At 45.9% G+C, this 19,509-nt stretch overlaps 1 protein-coding gene across 1 annotated transcript; it reads right to left on the reverse strand.

Moving 5' to 3' along the window:
* Window positions 1-1,102: 1,102 nt before the first annotated feature.
* Window positions 1,103-15,618, reverse strand: TIMM17A (translocase of inner mitochondrial membrane 17A). The gene is made up of 6 exons (XM_056110693.1): window positions 15,513-15,618; window positions 10,517-10,616; window positions 10,337-10,400; window positions 3,855-3,983; window positions 3,057-3,167; window positions 1,103-1,571 (listed from the first exon to the last, which is right to left on the reverse strand). The coding sequence occupies exons 1-6, from the start codon at window positions 15,536-15,538 to the stop codon at window positions 1,486-1,488; spliced, it is 516 nt and encodes a 171-aa protein (XP_055966668.1). The 5' UTR covers window positions 15,539-15,618; the 3' UTR covers window positions 1,103-1,485.
* Window positions 15,619-19,509: the final 3,891 nt, after the last annotated feature.

A 19,509-nucleotide genomic window follows, 5' to 3' on the forward strand; every position in this document is an offset into this window, starting at 1 on the left:
GTGACCATTTCGATCCATTTATTTTTATTTTGGGGTTTTTTTTGAGCCACATCCCAACCCTGCAATGCTCAGGGGTTACTCTTGGCTCTGTGCTCAGGAATTACTCCTGACAGTGCTCAGGGGACCAGATGGAATGCCAGGGATCAAACTCAGGTTGGCCATATGCAAGGCAAATACCCTACCTGCTCTACCTCCAGCCCCTGCATTTACTCTATTTAAAAGCACCGGATTGTACATGTAAAATGGTTAAAAATCTTATGTATATTTTACCTACACCAAAGATTAAGCCATAACTTGTAATCAAATGCTTATGGCATTGAGAAAAATGCTAGATACCAGGTTCTCACTTCCCCTACATATATTCACTCTCATTTCACATGTAGACATGTGATAATGTATATACACACAATGAAAGAATAATTAACATCAGGTCTTCTGTAAGATCACATGTCCTTTCTAATAAACGTATTGAAATGGACTTTTCTTGGGGGGAAAAAAAACCCCACTTTACAGACCCTACCAATCAGACCCCAAATCATACCCTTTTTGTAGATCTGCTTTGGCAACTTAGAACACACCAAAAACAGAATATATTTTATTTTCAAGCACACATAAAACCAAGCTTCCCCAGTGATCCCCTCCCTCCACAAATCCTTCTCAGAATTGGATAGATCAGACAAGGGTGCATCAAAAGTAGAAAGTGTTCTTTTTTTTCAATCTGCCAACCTCAAGACCAAGAAAATCAAAGCATATTTGATTTTCAAAGTAAAAGTATTTCATCATAGTATCCAATACATACAACATCACTGTGCATAGCACAATTCATCTCATAATTTACCACCGATATGCAGGAACCTTCAGTGAACTAAGCACGATCTTAAGTAGTCAAGGATGAAAAGTAGAACTCTATAACTTGTCTTAAAAGAAAGAGCCAGGGCTGGAGCAATAGCACAGCGAGTAGGGCATTTGCCTTGCACGCAGCCGACCTAGGTTCGAGTCCCAGCATCCCATATGGTCCCCTGAGCACCACCAGGAGTAATGTGAGTGCATGAACCAGGAGTAACTCCTGTACATCGCCGGGTGTGACCCAAAAAGAAGAAAAAAAAAAGCCAGTCCCAGGAGCTTGCTCTATTGTTTGACTAACAGGACACACACAACTGGGTGAGAAGTGTCCAATGAAACAACAGCCTGAATCTCACTGCTGTTAGCCCTCAGGTCCTTCAATTCCTAAGCACTTTAGCATACTTAATTTTCAAGATATTAGACCTTTATTTTGATCACAAAGGCAACACAAGTGTGAATAAATAAATGAACAATTTTTTACACACTCTATTCATGTTTCATTAAATAGAAAACTGTTGAATGTCTCTTCATTGCCTGTTTGCCCGTAGTTGTCCCGTCAATGTTTTTAAAACACACTAACTCAATCTTCCGGAATCCCTTGAACTACAGCTCATCCTGTCACAGGATCCTGGGTAAGAAGTCCTACTGATACTGCCGATAATCACCAAAAGGGGAGGATGGCAACTGGGTCGAAGGTAACTGGGACGGGTCTTCAGCAAACTGCGGACCTGCAATCAAGAAAGCAAAGAGTTTCAAAGCTTGTCTCTGTACTACATCATTCCAAAGAACAGGACAATGGACAGCGTGAGCGAGTCAACTCAGTAAAAATAATGCACTGCAACTGGAGCTAGAATTCAAAGGTCTTTGCAGCTCTCATCAAATTTGGGGTAACAAGCGACAGATTGGCTTCCGTCATGCTCCAGAGCCCACAGCTCTCACATACTCTGCCAAGAAAGTCAGATGGATTAATTATGGCAAGAGCAATATTCAAATTTCTTTAAAGCAACTGCTGTGACAAGCTGCCATAGAAAAACTGTAAGAATCTCTCACACCTCCTGATGTGTTTTTCAGAAGCTAGTTAAAATTATTTTCCACACAGTCTAAGTCGTGCTTTAGAGAGGTTGGCAATCAAATTTACACAAGTAATTAAGTTAGGGAATGAATTCTACAATAGGAGGAGTCCTCTCCCTTGTGCAGTGCTCGGGGGACTTTATGGTGCCGGCACTGACCCTGAGGCTCCTGCATGCTAAGCAAGTGCTCCAGCCCACCGAACCATCTCCCTAGTCCCTACTTATTTGTGCATTTTCTTATTCATTTTTCAGTGCTGGGGGGGGCGGGGGGGGCAGTCGTCTCACACAGGAGAGGCATGTGTCCTACCCCTGAGATCCAACCCTGTCCTGGATTATTCTCGTTTAGGCAAGTGAAGTTTTCTACAATTACAAGAAACAGCATACATTTAAAAAAAAAAAGCAGCAAACATTCATTACCGCTTAACAATCATTAAGCCTACAATTTCATTTTTCCCGTTCATAGAAGAACAACAATTAGCAACAAATTATACTGCCAACTTATTTTTGGTTATGGGGAGACACCCAGATGTGCTCAGAGATCACTCCAGGCAGTGCCTGGAGATCATATGGGGTGCCAGGGATCAAAGTCGGATTGGCTATGTGTAAGGCGTTACTCCCTGTACTCTCTCTTCAGTCCTCCACATTACAAATTTCTCAGAAACTTTTCCAGTGACCCTTAAAAAGGTCAATCCCCTAACAAGAGTCAATTCCTACTAGTTTGCTGTATGCTTTTTTCAAAATAAACAATACAAATACTCTCACTTATCTGTTAATGTATTAGTCTGTCTTTCCACATAAAAATGTGATCACTACTATGGGCAGCTTCTAGAACAGTAGGAAGTTACTGACAGACTCTCACTTGGTTAGGAATCTACATGGATCTCTCTTCAAGCACCTTTACAATGACTCAGCACAGATTAAACCTGAGCATTAGAAATAAAAATCAAGAGCAAATAATCTAACCACAACATCTTGGTCACAATTCCAGAGCTTCACAGCATGGTTCTCACAAACCACAGCAAACAGATTAGTCTTGTCAAAATCAGAAACCACCACCTTTCCAGCACAGAAAGTGCGTTTCCAACTAAATATCCAGGTAGCACCCCAGAAGTAAGCTATGGCACCAGCAGGAAGATGACTCACCGTTGGGAAACTGTGCAGAGGCGAATCTTGTCAGTAAGATACCGGCTCCTTCGATCAAAGCCAGGAGAATGCCACCCATCGCAGCGGAGCCGACCATGGCCACGGGGCCGTCTAAATACAGTGATCACAGAGAAGTTAGTCATGAGAAGCCTGGTGAAAAATAAAGGGAAGAGCTAGTCCCAGGGCCACACATAACCCCCATTTCTGACTGTCCAAGACCAGGTATGAGCCAACTCTGGCCCTAAAAACAAATCCAGCTCCTTCCTCTTCTTTTGAGTCTTGCTGGAACATGTTCAATCATATAGTGTTCACGACTGCGTTCAGGTGACTGTCGTAGAGCTGAGTACTTGTCACAGAGAACTCATCCCCCAGAGCCTGAATGCTCACTGTCCAACCCTTCAAGTAACGTTTGTCAATCCCTTGGCTAAACCATGAAGCCAAAAAAATTGTAGGTTGTTCTCTGTGCCAAAGATTCAGCAGATGGTTCTTGGGTGTTTATTCATGACAACACCATGTGGCACACATGGTGAGTAATTTCCAGAGTACGATGAAAAAAAGGGCACACAAAGGGTGGTAGACTGTCCTTCTATTTGCTGCTACAAATAGAAGGAGGGGCTTGAACTGCTTGTATCCATGGAACACCCAGCCCGCCATGATCTCTCATTCTCAAACAGGCCAAACAAATGCCCAAATCACCAAATCCATTCTTGCTATACCAAATGAAGAGGCATTTGGCTTTAGAGGGGACAATGTCACCAGACAGGCCAGCTGAGTCTCTCCAAAGCCCCGAGTGCTCACTTCTTGCCGCCAAGATGGCTCCTGTCAAGGCGCCGCTCGTGATGGAGTTCCAGGGGTCTTCCTTCCCTCGAACCTGAACCAGACTGCAGTCAATCATGGAAAAGAGACCTCCCCAGACTGCGAAGCTCCCTGTTTAAAGATGGAACAAAATGACTCTTCATCTTAATTACAGTGCAGTCAAAATATGATAAACATTCACTATATTCTTAAAATCCTCACACTTCAAGGGCATGCAAAAAGGAGTTTTGACTAAGCACTAAACAAAAGTTAGAATACTTATCTTCTTGGGGCTGGAGCAATAGCACAGCAGGTAGGGCGTTTGCCTTGTACGAAGTCAACCCAGGTTCGATTCCCAGCCTCTCATATGGTCCCCCGAGCACTGCCAGGAGTAATTCCTGAGTGCATGAGCCATGAGTAACCCCTATGCATCTCCGGGTATGACCCCAAAAGCAAAAAACAAGTAAAAATAAACAAACAAAAAACCCCGAATACTTATCTTCTTAACAAAGTCTGAGTTACATTATAGCAAAAATGAGCAATGACCCAAAACCTAAAAGAAACAAGCCAGATCTGAGGAGTCAGGGGCAGGGAAGAGTCAACACAACAGCAACAAACAAAATGAGATCAGCTGCCCCCTTTTTTTCTTACATAGCTCTACAATATCAGTTTTTTTTATTTTCCTCATTGACTATCCCTGAGCATCTTACTTGATCAAAACCCCCAACAAAATACAAAAGACATCCAGCTACTCTGGAAGGTGCCGTAGGTCTGTAACTAATATGTGAGAAGCTCAAGTGGCAAATGAATTGATACCAATGGTGAGAATCATGAACATAATGGGAATAGACCTGACCTCTCCTCTCTCCCTGCCATTCTTTATTTCTCAAGCACAAAACTAAAAACAATCCCAGATTACTTTTGCATTTAAAATAAACTACTCTTAAAAATGCAGTTGCACCACCTGCCCCTATGAATCCCAGTGGCAGCAAACCTCCAGAACCCAATGAAAAACCCAGGGACTTGGGACCAGAGACTGCAAACTCCAGGCCTCAAGGGACCTGGGACGGGCGCTCCTTCCTGTATCCCCACTCCCACGGGCTGCAGGCTGTCAGGCCCACAAACTGCCTCCGGGTGCCATTAAAACACATTAATGGCCATGATCCAAAGACTCACAAATGAATCTCGGCTTTTGAGGCCACACAACTCATGCTATCCATAACAGGCAATACAAAATAAACTGTCTAGGGGCCAGAGCGGGTAGGGTGTTTGCCTTGCACGCAGCCAACCCAGGTTCAATCCCTGGCATCCCATATGGTCCCCCAAGCATCGCAAGGAGTGACTCCTGAGTGCAGAGCCAGGAGTAACCCCTGAGCATCACTGGGTATGACCCGAAAAGCAAAATAAATAAATAAATAAATAGATAGTCTAGCATCTGCCTGTGGGGTAGGCTTGAGTGGCGGTGGGAAAATTCAAAATCATGGTGATGGGAAAGTGAAATGGTGGTGGGATTGGTGTCGAAATATTGAATGTAATTAATTATTGTGAACAACTTTATGAAAATAAAATATTTTTTAAAATGTGGTTGTGGGGCCAGTGCGATAGATAGTACAGCAGGTAGGGCGTTTGTCTTGCATGCAGCCGACCTGAGTTTGATTCCCAGCATCCCATATTGTCCCCCAGCACCGCCAGAAGTGATTCCTGAGTGCAGAGCCAGGAGTAAACCCCTGAGCATCACTGGGTATGGCCTCAAAACCAAAAAATAATTTAAAATACAGTAGCAATTGTGTAAAGTAAAACATACACACATCCCACTTCAAACCCCCAGCACTACTTATGGTCCCCCAAGCATGACCAGAGGTCATCCTTGAGCAGAGCCAGGAATAGCCCGAGTACCTCCCAGTGTGGGGACCTCTTTCGCCAGAAGAAACATAATAGACCCCAAATGCATGTTCTAGTCATTTGAGCTCTCTTCAGCCCAACACCATGATGCACTGAAACAATAGTACAGCAGGAAGGGTGTTTGATCCCCAGCACCCCATATGGTCCCCTAAGCCCTGTCAGGAGTGACCTGAGTGCAAAGTCCTGAGCATTGCCAGATGTGGCCCCAAAACTAAACAAAAGTGAACAAACAAGGGAGATGAAAAATAGAAATGAAACCCAATGCTAGTGCAGTTCAGTGATAACATATAGCCTGGGTTTGTTCCTTGGCAAAACACACACACACACACACACACACACACACACTTAAACTTGATCCCACCAAATATCTGGACCAATCACCAGAATCCTTTTTCAGTTCTTACATCAATCCATATCTAGGAAGGAGAACCAGTTGAATTATACTAAAAGCTTTCCTTTCATATTCAATTCAACAGACAGCATGAAAACAAGCAACTTCTCCCCAGTATTTTGGTTTTGGGGCCACACCTGGTGATGCTCGGGGCTTGCTCCTGGCTCTACACTCCTGGCAGTGTTCAGCAGACTATAATGGGGCCCCAAGGATAGAACCTGGATCAGCAACATGCAAGAGCAAGTGCCCTACCATTGTCTAGCCCCCTTTCCAGTAATTCTATGCCTGGGGAGAGGGTATGCTTAGGTATATCAGAATTATCCTCCCATCTCCCTAACAAGAATCAGAAATCTCCTCGCATTCCAAGAACAAAGGTATAGTAAGACTGAGAATGGGAATTTATGTGTTTTTGTTTGGGGGCCACACCAGTGGTACTCAGGAGTGCCCTCTGGCAGTGTTTGTGGGCCCATACGTGGTGGTGGAAGTCACTAACTGCTGGGAGAGAGAAGATGCTGAGGTAGACCAGAATGACACTTGCTTGCTGGCACCTTAAGTCTGCATTAACTCTCTGACCCTGAGAATAGGTATCATGAGTACAAGCAGGGTGAGGAGTGTCCCCACAAAAGGAAGCCTTGCATGGGCAGAGCAGAGAGCATCCCAAGGAGGCAGCCTGGCAGGGAGGGTAGGAGTGGTGAAGGCCTAGACATAGCAGGCCAGAAAGGAGACATTCATGGGGAGAAAACCAAGGCCAGCGGGGCTGGAATGGAATTAGAGGAAGCCACTTAAACTCACAATCGTCAATCAAACACAGACTCGCATTTATGAGTGTGTTTATGCATATGCATGTGCATGTGAGTGATGTTACAAAGGCCTACCAATGGCCTCCCACCACAGGAAATACACTTAGTGTTCGGCTTTTGGCTTCTAAAGGCCGCTGTCAATGGAAAGTACCCAGGGTTCCTTGGAGAAATTATTTAGGGTAGAGAAAACAATAAAAAAAGTAAGAATTTGTTCCAAAATGGCTGTTTTGGTTTTGTTTTGTTTCGAAGGTCCCTCCTAGGAATGCGCAGAGGAACACTCAGTGTCAGGATAGACTGGGCCGCCCACTCTCAAAGCACACGCTGAGCCCATTGAGTCATCTTCCTGGCCCTCGTTCACTCTTTTAAAAAATGAATTTCTGAGGCTTGTCCTCTCAAGTCCTTGAACTTGTTCGCTTGTTTCTACGTCTCTGTTTGCTCCTCAAGCTCATGGTTCTTCCTGGAACACATTTCTTTCTCTCCCCCCACCTTTCTAAGTTTTATTCAACAAAAACTATCTTGCTTCACTAAATGTTTCATTTTAGAATCCCTTCAGAGTGACAAGAAATTTGGAAAGGTGGTATTCAGTGTCCTCGGATAAAGCAAAGTCATTTACCCGAAGCCCACATCTTACTTCATAAGCACTGCATATGTCATGATTGACATTACTGTCATATTAAGTAAAGTTTGTTTTTTTTGGATCCAGGATACCACATTATATTCTGTAATTAAGTTTCTCAAGGTCTCTCTTGGCTAGGACAGTTGATTGTTTTATTCACCGAAACTGATATAATTCTCATTCACTGTAGCACTGTCCTCCCGTTGTTCATTGATTAGCTTGAGTGGGCCCAGTACCGTCTCCATTGTGAGACTTGCTGTTACTGTTTTTGGCATACAGAATATGCCACAGGGAGCTTGCCAGGTTCTGCCGTGCGGGCAGGATACTCTCAGAAGCTTGCTGGGCTCTCTGACAGGGGCGGAGGAATCGAACCTAGGTCAACCGCATGCAAGGCAAACGCCCTATCTACTATGCTATCGATCCAGCCCTCTGATTCACTATTTACTGCTAATATGTTTTTCAGAACCCATAAAACCCTGCATGAGCGGGCCAGAGAGACATTAATGGGGTTAAGGCACTTGCCCTGCACTGGGGGGCTCCATTTCTGATACCACATATGGTCACTGTAGATGGTCCCCTAAGCCCCACCTTAGCACAGATCGAGGAGTAAGCCCTGGTCCCAAAACAAAGCAAACAAAATCCCCCAAACCTGCCGGGGGGCCCAGGAGATAGCACTAGTGATAATACATATCTAGTATGTGCAAGGCCCCAAGTCAGATCCCAAGTACCATATGGCACCGCTAGCACCAACAGGTATAGTCCCGATGGCCCCAACACCATAGCAGCAGGCAAAGCACTGCCCAAATTACAGAATATAATGTGGTATCCTGGAACAAAAACAAAAACAAAAAACCACTTCACTTAATATGCCAGTAATTTTTACAGGGTGCCCTGTAAAAATGCACAATTGGGGTGGGAGAGAGTAGGGGTTAAGGTGCATGTCTTGCATGTACCTGACTCCAGGTGGAGCCCTAGCACCACTGTATGCTCAGGCCCTAGTATCAAACCATCCTTCCTGATCTGGCTGGTCAGCTGAGAATCCCCGTGAATAGCTCCCAGCCTCCCTTCCCCAAAGCACAATTCAATCCTGGGTTTGGCATGAGACCCTGTATTTTTTAGGTATATATGGAGGTTCAGGGCTTGGTAGGGCCACTACCACTATTTAGCATTACTGAAACAACATGGAAACAACATTTCGGATGTGAAAGGCCCTGGGTTCAACCACCATCACACAAACAAACCCACCTCCCAGTGTTTCCCTCAACACACTAGTCCCCACTACTTTCTCTCCCAGGGCACAGTAACTACAGAGGGAAGAAAAAGACCATCTCTAGGACTCTCAGAACCTTTCAATTCCTTTATCTAGAAAATGGGAACAGCAGTACTTAGCTCTTGTGTTACTGTGAGGGTTAAATAGAATGATGCTCTGAAATATTTAGCAGGATGATTGAGCTAAGGGCAGCAGCCAGTAAGTGGTCACTACCACTACTCAATAGCTTCTAGAAAGTAAGAGATCATACTTCCCCTAATGCAGTTACTGAGGGGATGATTGAAAGTATCAAATCATTTTCATAGGTTACATATAATCTTTCCAATTTGACCGTATATTATTAAGTGAAAAATAACCTCTATTCCTCCGCGGTTTGGAAACCAGCCTCACATGCGAGAGGAAAAGGCAGATGAGAAAGAGAAGGGACCACCAAGCAAAGGATGCTTGGAAGGCTCGCTCGGGACGGGAGATGTGTGCTAGAAGTAGACTTCAGATCGAACATGATGGCCACTTAGTACCTATATTGCAAATAACACCCAAAAGGAGAGAGAGTAAAAGGGAATGTGCCAGCCACAGAGTTGGGGGTGGGGATGGGGGTGGCGGGAGGGATACTGGGAACATTGGTGGTGGAGAATGGGCACTGATGGAGGGATGGGTACTCGACCATAATATGACTGAAACGTAATCAAGAAAGTGTGTAAGTCTGTAATAGTATCTCCCGGTGTTTCATTAAAAAATTTAAAAAAACAAACAAAACCAAAAAAAAGCCTAATCTGTAGGGGGAAAAAAAGAAAAATAAAAGAAAAATAACCTCTAAGTGGAGGCCAGATAGTACAGCAGGTAGAGCACTTGCCTTGCACGCAGTCGACCCGGGTTCAATCCTCAGCATCCCATATGGTCCCTCAAGCACCACCAGGAACAATTCCTGAGTGCAGAGCCAGGAGTGACCCAAAATCAAAAAACAAATAAACCGACAAAAATACCTGTAAGCTTTCCCTCATATCTCCCATCATCTGAATAACCAAGTTTATAAAGGGTAGTGAATTTTTAGTTTTGCACTGGTTTCTGCACATTGCCCAAAAGGAGCAAAGCTTCAAAAGGAACTTATCAGGCTTGTTAGCTTGTTGAGTTTCTCTCTGATGGAATCCCAACTCTCAGGTCACATCCTTTAGTGTCCCCCCAAAATGTCAGTCCTGACCATAAGACTGAGTTTAAACACACAGTCTTCCTCAGGAATAAAAGGGGAGAAAAATAACAAAAACAAAAAAAAACTCTCAAACTCTCAAAGAACAGAAACAATACTTCCTAAATGTTTACAACAATTCAAGTTAACTTTCCAAATAAGTTATTTCCACATATGAAAATTCTATAGGTAATACTTTGTGACAAGTTATTGGACTGAATCAAAATCACCAACAGGTGTATTCTAAAAGAGAAGGGGGGGACTTCATTTTCAAATAGAGAAAAATAATTCTGGAATAGAAAACAAGGAAAGGTTCAGCATACCTCCCAACTGTGGAGCTTTGGTTTTAATAGCTGTCAAACTCCCTCGAAGTCTGTGGTTTACTCCCTACAAGGAAACAAAAGGAGGCCACCAAAAACATCAGAAATGTAACCGACTGTCGTGAACAGTGCTATAAGCAGCCCTGGATCCCCAAAATGATGGTCAAATAAAGGTCCACTTACCACTGGAGAATTGCGGAAACCTTTGATGGCTTGGAAGATCCCACCACCGATGGTTCCCATGGTAAAGGCACCACCACAATCATCCACGATCCTCCAGGGGCTAAGAACAGAGGGGTGGGAAGATGATAAACCATAAAACCTTCATTGCAACGGTGTAGGAAAGGCAACAGATTCCACAGCCAGCAAAAACACTGGCTTAATAAACCAATTTTTAGGAAATCTTAAATGAAATAAAAAAACAAAGGATTCTGAACACCCATACCTACTGACCATCTTCTAAGATAGAAGGAATGGCGTGGCTCCCATCCCTAATAGTTAACCGCATTTGATTCATTCACCGGGCAACTGGCATATCTATTAGAAGTTGAAACTGTGCTAGCACATTACATTTTCAATATTCTTAGCAGTTTTGGAGGGATCTAGGATGTTCTCCAGAGCCAGATGCTGTAAAATTTAAAGCTGAGATTCAGGAAGTACAGAAGAAAACTATCTTAGGTTTTAAAAGTCTAAAATTCTGGAGCCAAAGAGATAGTACAGCAGGTAGGGCTCTTGCCTTGCAAACAACTGAGTGAGGTTCAATTCCTGGCATCCCACGTGGTCCCCAGAGTACAGAGCCAGGAACAACCCTTGAGCAACACCAGGTGTGCCCAAAACAAAAAAATTAAGTCTGAAATTCTGGGTTTGATCCAAGTTGGCATTCGGAGCTTTAGCCTGTATTAAATCAACACAATGTAAAATGATGTCCAACAATAAGTTCCAGGTGTAATATGCTCGCTTATGGAAAGTACTGAAATCTGGGTAATTTGATCAGAACTAGAGCAACTAATTGAGGATTCAGGCTTCCCACAAAGCCGTGAAAGGAATGAGGATGAAGCAGCGACACTTATACTCACAAGGTTCCTTGACCTGTAGCACCAATAATAACGATAATCTATAATAACAAAGTGCTTTTTAATTTAAGTGCTTTTTTGGGGGGAGCAGGCACATCCATCTATGCTCAGAGCTTACTCCTGCCTGTGCACTCAGGAATCACTCCTGGCAGGGCTCAGAAGACTACGAAGGGGATGCCAGTGATCAAACTCAGGTCGGCCACAGGCCAGACATGTGGCCTTACCTGCTGTCCTAGCTCTCTGGCCCAGTTAATAAAAGCAATTTCAAACCAATGCAAGTATACAAGAAACGTCTTTTATTTAGTCTCAAGAGTTAAATTCTATACTGAAATGTGTGCATCCACCTATTCAAGTAAATCTGTAAACTGAACAAATGGCTGCTACCAGGGAATTGGAAAAATGAGCAATTTCCAATATTGACAAACATGGAGAGCTGAAGTCAAAATGTTCTATCCTTTTCAAGAGGCAAAACAGATCTGGGCTTTGCTCTGAACTAGGTCTTAACTGCACAAACGCCAGTGGTTAGCAGGCTGCTTTGGGCCTTGCCACCCAAGGCTTGATTAGAGGGCTGGGTTTGTTAAAGATCATGCCTCACACACGAGTGTTCAATGCCTAGCATCACCAAAAATAAATACGTACATACTTGAAAATAAAATCCAAATCGGTGACACCGGAAATATTAGAGAAGTAGACTCCCGAGACCACGTGGATTGCTGTACCACAATCCACCACTGAAAGAATCCCTGGAGGCCTTGTATCACTTTATTTACACACACACACATACATACACATATATCTATATATATTGTTTGTTTGTTTTTGTTTTGGAGGCCACCCTGGTAGTACTCAGGGACTACTTCTGATTCAGTGCTTGGGTCCTACTCCTAGTTATGCTAGGAATTAAGGCAGGCAGGCACTCCCAGTTCCCTTCCCAGCCCAATTTACTAATTTTTGTTTTTGGAATTACACCTGATAGTGGAGGTTACCCTATTGGCACCCAGGGAACCATGCTGGCCTGGGGATCCAACCTGGAGCCCTCGATCTCATGTCACTTCGAAGGCTTAAGAAGCAGCACTTTGAGAGGCTATAAAAAGATTCAGAAAATGCCTTTAAAAACAGATAACAGACAGGCCGGAGCAACAGCACAGCAGGTAGGGCATTTGCCTTGCACGCGGCCGACCTGGGTTCGATCCCCGGCATCCCATACGGTCCCCCAAGCACTGCCAGGAGTAATTCCTGAGTGCAGAGCCAGGAATAGCCCCTGAGCATTGCTGGGTGTGACCCAAAAAGAAAAAAAAAGGTAACGGAGAAAGAAAAATGATCAGGGCAAATGAGTGGCCCGTGTGAGAGTTGGGTCAGTGACATTACAAGGAGAGGAGAATAGGAAGTTACTGGTCTAGGAAAGTGTGCAAAAGGCTGGGTGCGTGCCTGGCATGCTGGGGGGCGCGGTGGGGGGTGTTTTCAATCAAACAAGGAAGTTTCCACATGGGTATGTGATAGAATCCAAAGAAAAGGAAACAGTGTAAATTAGGTCTAGTCCATAGAGTATGTCGAGCTGGAGTTAAATGGGTATTCTGGGGTCTGGAGAGACGGTATAATGGGAAGGGTGTTTGCCTTGCATGCAGCAGATCTGGGTTCAATCCCTGACATCCCATGTGGTCCCGAGCCCTGCCAAGGAGCATCCTTTGAGCCCTGCCAGATGTGGCCCAAAAACAAAAATTAAAAAAAAATTTTTTAAAAGGAACCAGTAAAGACAGACCATACGGATCAGAGGGCACTCCTCTGCTCCTCTGCTCAAGCAAAGGCTAAGATGGAGGCACTTTTCATTTCAGGACAGTCTGACCCAACCCAAGTGTTCTTACACAAGAGGAAGGCTGACGTCAGACTATGGAAAAATGTAAATGCCAGGCAAATACAGGCAACAAGAATAGAAAATGGTCAAAATATAAGTTTAGTAAACACTCACTATAACTGATTAAGCAGACAACAGAGGCATTGCAAGACAAAATTTTTATAGAATCATTGATCTTTAGCTTTGCAAAATTACTCTGGCCTCCTCTCCATCTTAGAGATGAACAGAGACTCAGAATCATAATGGGAATCTTGGTGTTACACCTCAAGCCCACGGCCTGATACATCCAAAGCATGCACTCTGCTATCAAGCTACATCTCCAGTCTTTCCCAAAAACAGTACCTAGGACCTGAGAGAAAGCACAGCAGGGAGGGTGCTTGCCTTGCACGAGGTCCACCCGAGTTTGATCCCTGGCGTCCCATTTGGTCTCATGAGCCTGCCAGGAGTGATCCCTGAGTGCAGAGCCAGGACCAAGCACAACTAGATATGCTCCCAAAACCAACAACAAAGATATTTTATTCAAAAATAAATAAAAGCAGCAATTAGTCGAAGCAATTAAAATACAAAGCAAGTACTACATTGCCCCCCAATTCCTTCCACTCTATGACACAGGCTATGCCTTGGAGGGTGGGTGGGTAATGACCAAAAGAAGTATTTAGAACAAGAAAGTCCATATGACGCCTTAAGAGAGGGCTGCACACTCTTTACAATAGCCAGAAACTGGAAGAAACCTGAATGCCCAAGAACAGATGACTGGTTAAAGAAACTTTGGTACATCTACACAATGGAGTACTATGTAGCTGTTAGAAAAGATGAAGTCATGAAATTTACATACAAGTGGTACAATATGGAAAGTATCATGCTAAGCGAAATGAGTCAGAAAGAGAGGGATAGACATAGAAAGATTGCATTCATCTGGGGGATATAAAGTAACAAAGTATGAGATTAATACCCAAGAATAGCTGAGATCAGCACCAGGAGGATTACCCCATAACTTAGAGGCCAGCCGGGTATCCTAGAGGAAAGGGCAGTTCAGATAGAGAAGGGAGCACCAAATAAAGGATGTTTGGAGGATCCTCCCAGGAGGGGAGATGCATGTCGAAAGTAGACTATGGACTGAACATGTTTGCCACTCAATGCCTCTTTTGCAGACCACAACACCCAAACGGAGAGAGAGAACACAGGGGATTGCCCTGCCACAGAGGCAGGGGGGGATGGGGGGATGGGGGTGGGAGGGATATTATCCATGGTGGTGAAAAACGGGCACTGGTGGAGGGATGGGTATCTGATCATTGTATAATTGAAACCCAAGCACAAAAAAAAAATTGTAAATCTACAACTGTAAAAAAATAAATAAATAAATAAATAAATAAATAAAAAAGAGAGGGCTGCAGGAAGCCACTAGGAAACTACTTCCTTTTGTTAAAAAAAAAAAAAAGCTTTAAGGGCTCCAGGTAAGATCCTTACAACTGGGGCTGATGGGGACGATTTTAAAGAATTCAGACGACTCATGGTGTAGGGGGTGAGACTGGGGGGGGGGGGCATGCAGGGGGTTATAAAAAAAAAAGGGGGGGGAATCCAGTCTGGGCTAGGACGACCCGAGAAAATGCTGCTGTTACCAAACAGGGCAAAGCAGATGATCAAAGCCGTTTGGAAAAGGTTCTAACCGACCTGCAGGCTGCAGACCGCGCGTCACAGAGCGACCCGCCCTCCCCACACCTGGCGCCGGAGCGGGGGGCGACGTTCCGTGGAGTCTCCCGCGTCCGGAGACGCGCCGTGCCCCCTCCTCTTCCCGAGGGCGAGGCCCACGCCGGAAAGCGACGTTCCCGCTCCGGGGGTCACCTGGAGCCCGCGGGCGGGCCAGACCCACCCTCCGCCCCCCGGGACGGGCCCCGCTCCCCGGCCTCCCCGCCCGACGGAGCGGAGCCGGACGCAGGGGCGCCCAAGGTCACCGCGGAGGCCGGGGGTGGGGGCGCTCCTGGCCCCGCATGGGGGCAGGGCCCGAGTCTCCGTCCGGCCCAGTGTCACGGCCACTGCCACGGCCACTGCTTCGGCCACCGCAAGGTCACCTCGGTGCTGGGCTGGCGCGGCGTACGCGGCCGCGAAGCCGAGTGGCGGCTCCGGCTCGCACGGCCGCACGGCGACGAGGAAGAGAGCGGACGGGGTGGGACGGGGGCGGCGGAGGGCAGGAGGAGGAGGAGGAGGAGGGGGAGGAGGAGGAGGAGGGGACCGAGGGGCCGCGCCGGAGGCTCACCAAGGCTCCCGCGCGTACTCCTCCATCTTGACTCCGGCGCCTTGAGCGATGCCGGACGAGCGAGGCGGCGCCTGACCTCAGCAGCGGAAGTGATCCCGAGAGCAGGGCGTTAAGGTCTGCGGTGATTGGTTCGCCGTGTTCTCCCGCCTCGGCCAATGGGAGCCAGGCATTTGCCATGCGGAGGCGGGGCGGCGCGGCGCGCCCCGCCCAGGTCCTCGAAGGCTGCCCTGGGCCGCGCTGGGTGACGCGGAGGTCGAGTTACCTCGTCGCTGAAGGTTCGGTGACCTCAGATAAACCCAGCTTTGCTGCGCTCAGGTTCACCAAACTTCCTGAAACGTTTCGATTTTCTTTCTTATCTTTCCTCCCCGGCCCCCTCCTCCCCCAAGTACTTTGTTAACTGATAAGGCTGCCTAAATCCTCATGATTCCTGAATCCTTCAGCGAGGTGTCTTAGAGATGTTAATAGTTGCAACCCGTGGAATGAGCACTTGTTCAACAAGTGTGAAATGGAAATACCCGGTATTAGGACGATCTGGGACCTGCGATTTAAAGAACAGAGACCACAGAGCCCCTTCCTGGTTTCTCTCCTGTTGTGAGGGATGGTTAGCCCATAAAAGATCGTGAAAGGATTTACACGTCTGTCTCCCTTTTCCTTTAAGGTCGGCAAAAAAAAAAAAAAAAAAAAAAAGACACTTTTGCAATATCTGTCTAAATGAACCCTCAGTTCTGCACTTCTGAGAATGATTTTATAATACATGTGTTTATTTTACAGAAAAGGCCGCGCACTGCACGCTTGGCAGCTACAGAGAAGAGGAAGAGAATTTCCTGCATAACCTTTGAAGATGAGCAGATTCAGAATTCTCCTGTAACCTGCATCTTGTATGTGAGAAGAACACTTCAGACTACACACTGGCTTTGCATATGCAAATGCAAGATGTTTTTTTGGGCTGTGGGACTATCATGCAATCTACTTTATATAGGCGCAAGTAAGAGCCAGGGAGATGGGCAACATGTAACCCAGAATAAGGAACTCAAGAAAGAATTCCATGTGTAGTTTCCCACATATGGCTCGCATACCTGCTTGTATGTATGAGGTCATGAAATTCATCCCCAGATATAGCAAGAGGAAAAAGAGAGGAAAGAAAAAAGAATTTCATATTCACTTGAGAGATGGTACAGCGGTAAGGCGCTTGCCTTGCAGCCAGCTGACCTGGGTTCCAACTCTAGCGCTGTACTTCGTTTCACTGCCCGGAGTCATCCCTGAGCCAGGGGTAAGCCTGGAGGACCACTGGGTGTGGTCTGAAAAAAAAATTTCATGCTCAGTCAGTGCTCCAGATCTAGTGGATATAAATATTTCATTAACTAGAGATTTGCATCCTCACGGGGCAAGGATATTTTCTTTCTAGATATCAAAGGAAGATTGTAGTTAAGTTTTGGGGGAGTGAGTAGTCTTACCTGAATTTTCCTGGAACCCTCAACCCACGTTACTCCAGGGTCAACTATATTAAATAGTTGTCTTCCCTTACCTATGGTTTCAGTTTTGGGATGCTGTTGACTGAGTCAGCCTGAGTCAAATGCAGCCCAAAAATATTACCTCTAGGGGCCAGAGCAATAGTATAGTGGGTAGAGAGTTTGCCTTGCACCTGGCCTAACCTGGGTTAAATCCCCGGCACCCCATTTGGTCCCCCAAGCTCTCCAAGAGTAATTCCTAAGTGCAGAGCCAGGATTAAGCAAGCCCTGAGCACCACTGTCTGTGGGCCCAAAACAAAACACACACATACAGACACACACACACACAATTGCAATAAGATACTTTGAGTAAGAACATTGACATAATTTATCACTGTGTTGTTCAATCATTCTATTATTATTGCTCATCTCTTACTGAGTCTAATATAGAAATTAAACTTTATCATAGAGAGGTATGTGTTGGGAAAAAAACAGTCCAGATGGGTTTGACAGTGGAGAGATAGTACAGAAGGTAAGGTCTTGCTTGAAAATGTGGCAGCAGTGACCTGGACTCAGTCCTCAGCACCACATGTAATCCCTCACGCACCACCAGGAGTGATACCTTAGCGCAGTGCCAGGAACCTCCCCTCCCCAATAGGGTTTAGCCCTAGGTGTGTTTTCCAATATCCACTGGAGAGTTGGGACAGATTTCCCGTGGCTATGGGAGGATTGTTGTGATCATCCATTGGTGCCTACATTGTGTCTGATGCTATTTTTTTTTTTTTTTTTGCTTTTTGCTTTTTAGGTCACACCCTGCAATGCACAGGAGGACCATATGGGATGCTGGAAATTGAACCCAGGTCAGCCATGTGCAAAGCAAACGCCCTCCTACTTTGCTATTGCTCCAGCCCACTGATGCTTTTTTTCTGCAGTTTGAGTGCTTTATGGTATAAACAATAGTTACCACCTGCATACCAGGTACTTCTGTTCTTTAGCAAGGTACTTTTACTATCTTCATTTTCTATTTCCTAAGGCTCAGAGATATTAAATAACCTACTCAAGCTCACACAGCTCAGATTTGAGCCCGTGCTCTCTATGGTACTTTGTTGTTGTTTGTTTGTTTTTCCTGGAGCATAGACCATGCCAGTTTCCTTTTTTTTTCTTTCTTTCTTTCTCTCTCTTTTTTTTTTTTTTTTAGTTTTTGGGTCACACCTGGTGATACTCAGGGGTTACTCCTGTACTCCTGGCTCTGCACTCAGGAATTACTCCTGGAGTAATTCAGGAGTAATTCCTTGGGGAACCATATGGGATGCCAGGGATCAAACCCAGGTTGGCCATAAAGGTAAAGGTAAAGGCCCTCCTGTTGATCGTCGATTTGCTCGAGTGGGCCCAGTAACATCTCCATTGGAGACTTTGTTGTTACTGTGTCTGGCATATGGAATACTCTCGGTAGCTTGCCGGGCTCTCCGAGAGGGGCGGAGGAATCGAACTCGGGTCGGCCATGTTGGCCGCTTGTAAGGCGAACGCCCTACCCGCTGTGCTATCGCTCCAGAACAAGGCAAATGCCCTACTCACTGTACTATGGATCCAGCCCCAATCATGGCAGTTTCCCCAGTGTCCTGGAAGAATTATTTTCTAGTGGAAGGGGATTCTGAGTTTGACTAACCATGGACCCTGCAGAGTGGATAGGCAGAAACTAGAAAAGACAGGACTTCTCTAGCCCCAACCGGGATGCCTTTTTATTTATTTGGTGTTTTGTTTTTGGGGGGGTCACACCCAGTGGTGCTCAAGGTTGACTCCTGGTTCTGCACTCAGGGACTACGCGTGACAGGACTCAGGAGACCACCTGGGTGTCGGGAATTGAACCCAGGTCAATTGTGTACAAGGCAAGTGCCCTACCCACTGTATTATTCTTCCAGCCTTTCAAGGGAGACTTTTAGCAAGCAGGTGCCGGGAGCCCCAAGATCCAAAACTTTGAGACCAATGCAGCTCAAGAGAATTTGATGTCTGGAATTGTGGGACCTGCATCAGAGAGGCTCAGAGGTTCCGGGACTCCTACCTCTGATTAGGAGGCCACACCTGTGCTCTAAGTGTGGACTCTGGGGGTTGTCGTTGTAGCAGAGGCCACAGCAGCCAGATGGGCAGGAGCTGATGGGGGTGGGGGTGGGGGTGGGACTCAGGCCCTCACTCTTCTTTGGCAAGAGTGAACATGTTTGGCAGAGAGTCTGAGAATAAAGACTCTGTGGGGGCTGGATGGATAATTGCTTTCAGCATATTGGGGGCCTGACTGTCTCAGAGACAGTGATACGAAAGGGTAGGGAAGAAATTGGGGAAAACACAAACCAAGACAGGGTGGGGTCGGGGCAGAAAAATGACACCTCCTCCAGAGAGTCCCTTCTGGGCCAGAGTGAGAATTAAGTCTGGCTGTCCTGGTGTGGGGCTTGGCTAGACACTTGCTAGCAAGGCAGGAAACACCCTTTCCACTCAGCAATTTTTTTTTGAGGGGAGTGGTGATGGTTGGGGGCCACACCCGGCAGTGCTGAGGGCTT

This window comes from Sorex fumeus, unplaced genomic scaffold, assembly GCF_029834395.1.
Source record: "Sorex fumeus unplaced genomic scaffold, SorFum_2.1 ptg000010l, whole genome shotgun sequence".
In the NCBI taxonomy this organism is placed as follows: domain Eukaryota; kingdom Metazoa; phylum Chordata; class Mammalia; order Eulipotyphla; family Soricidae; genus Sorex; species Sorex fumeus.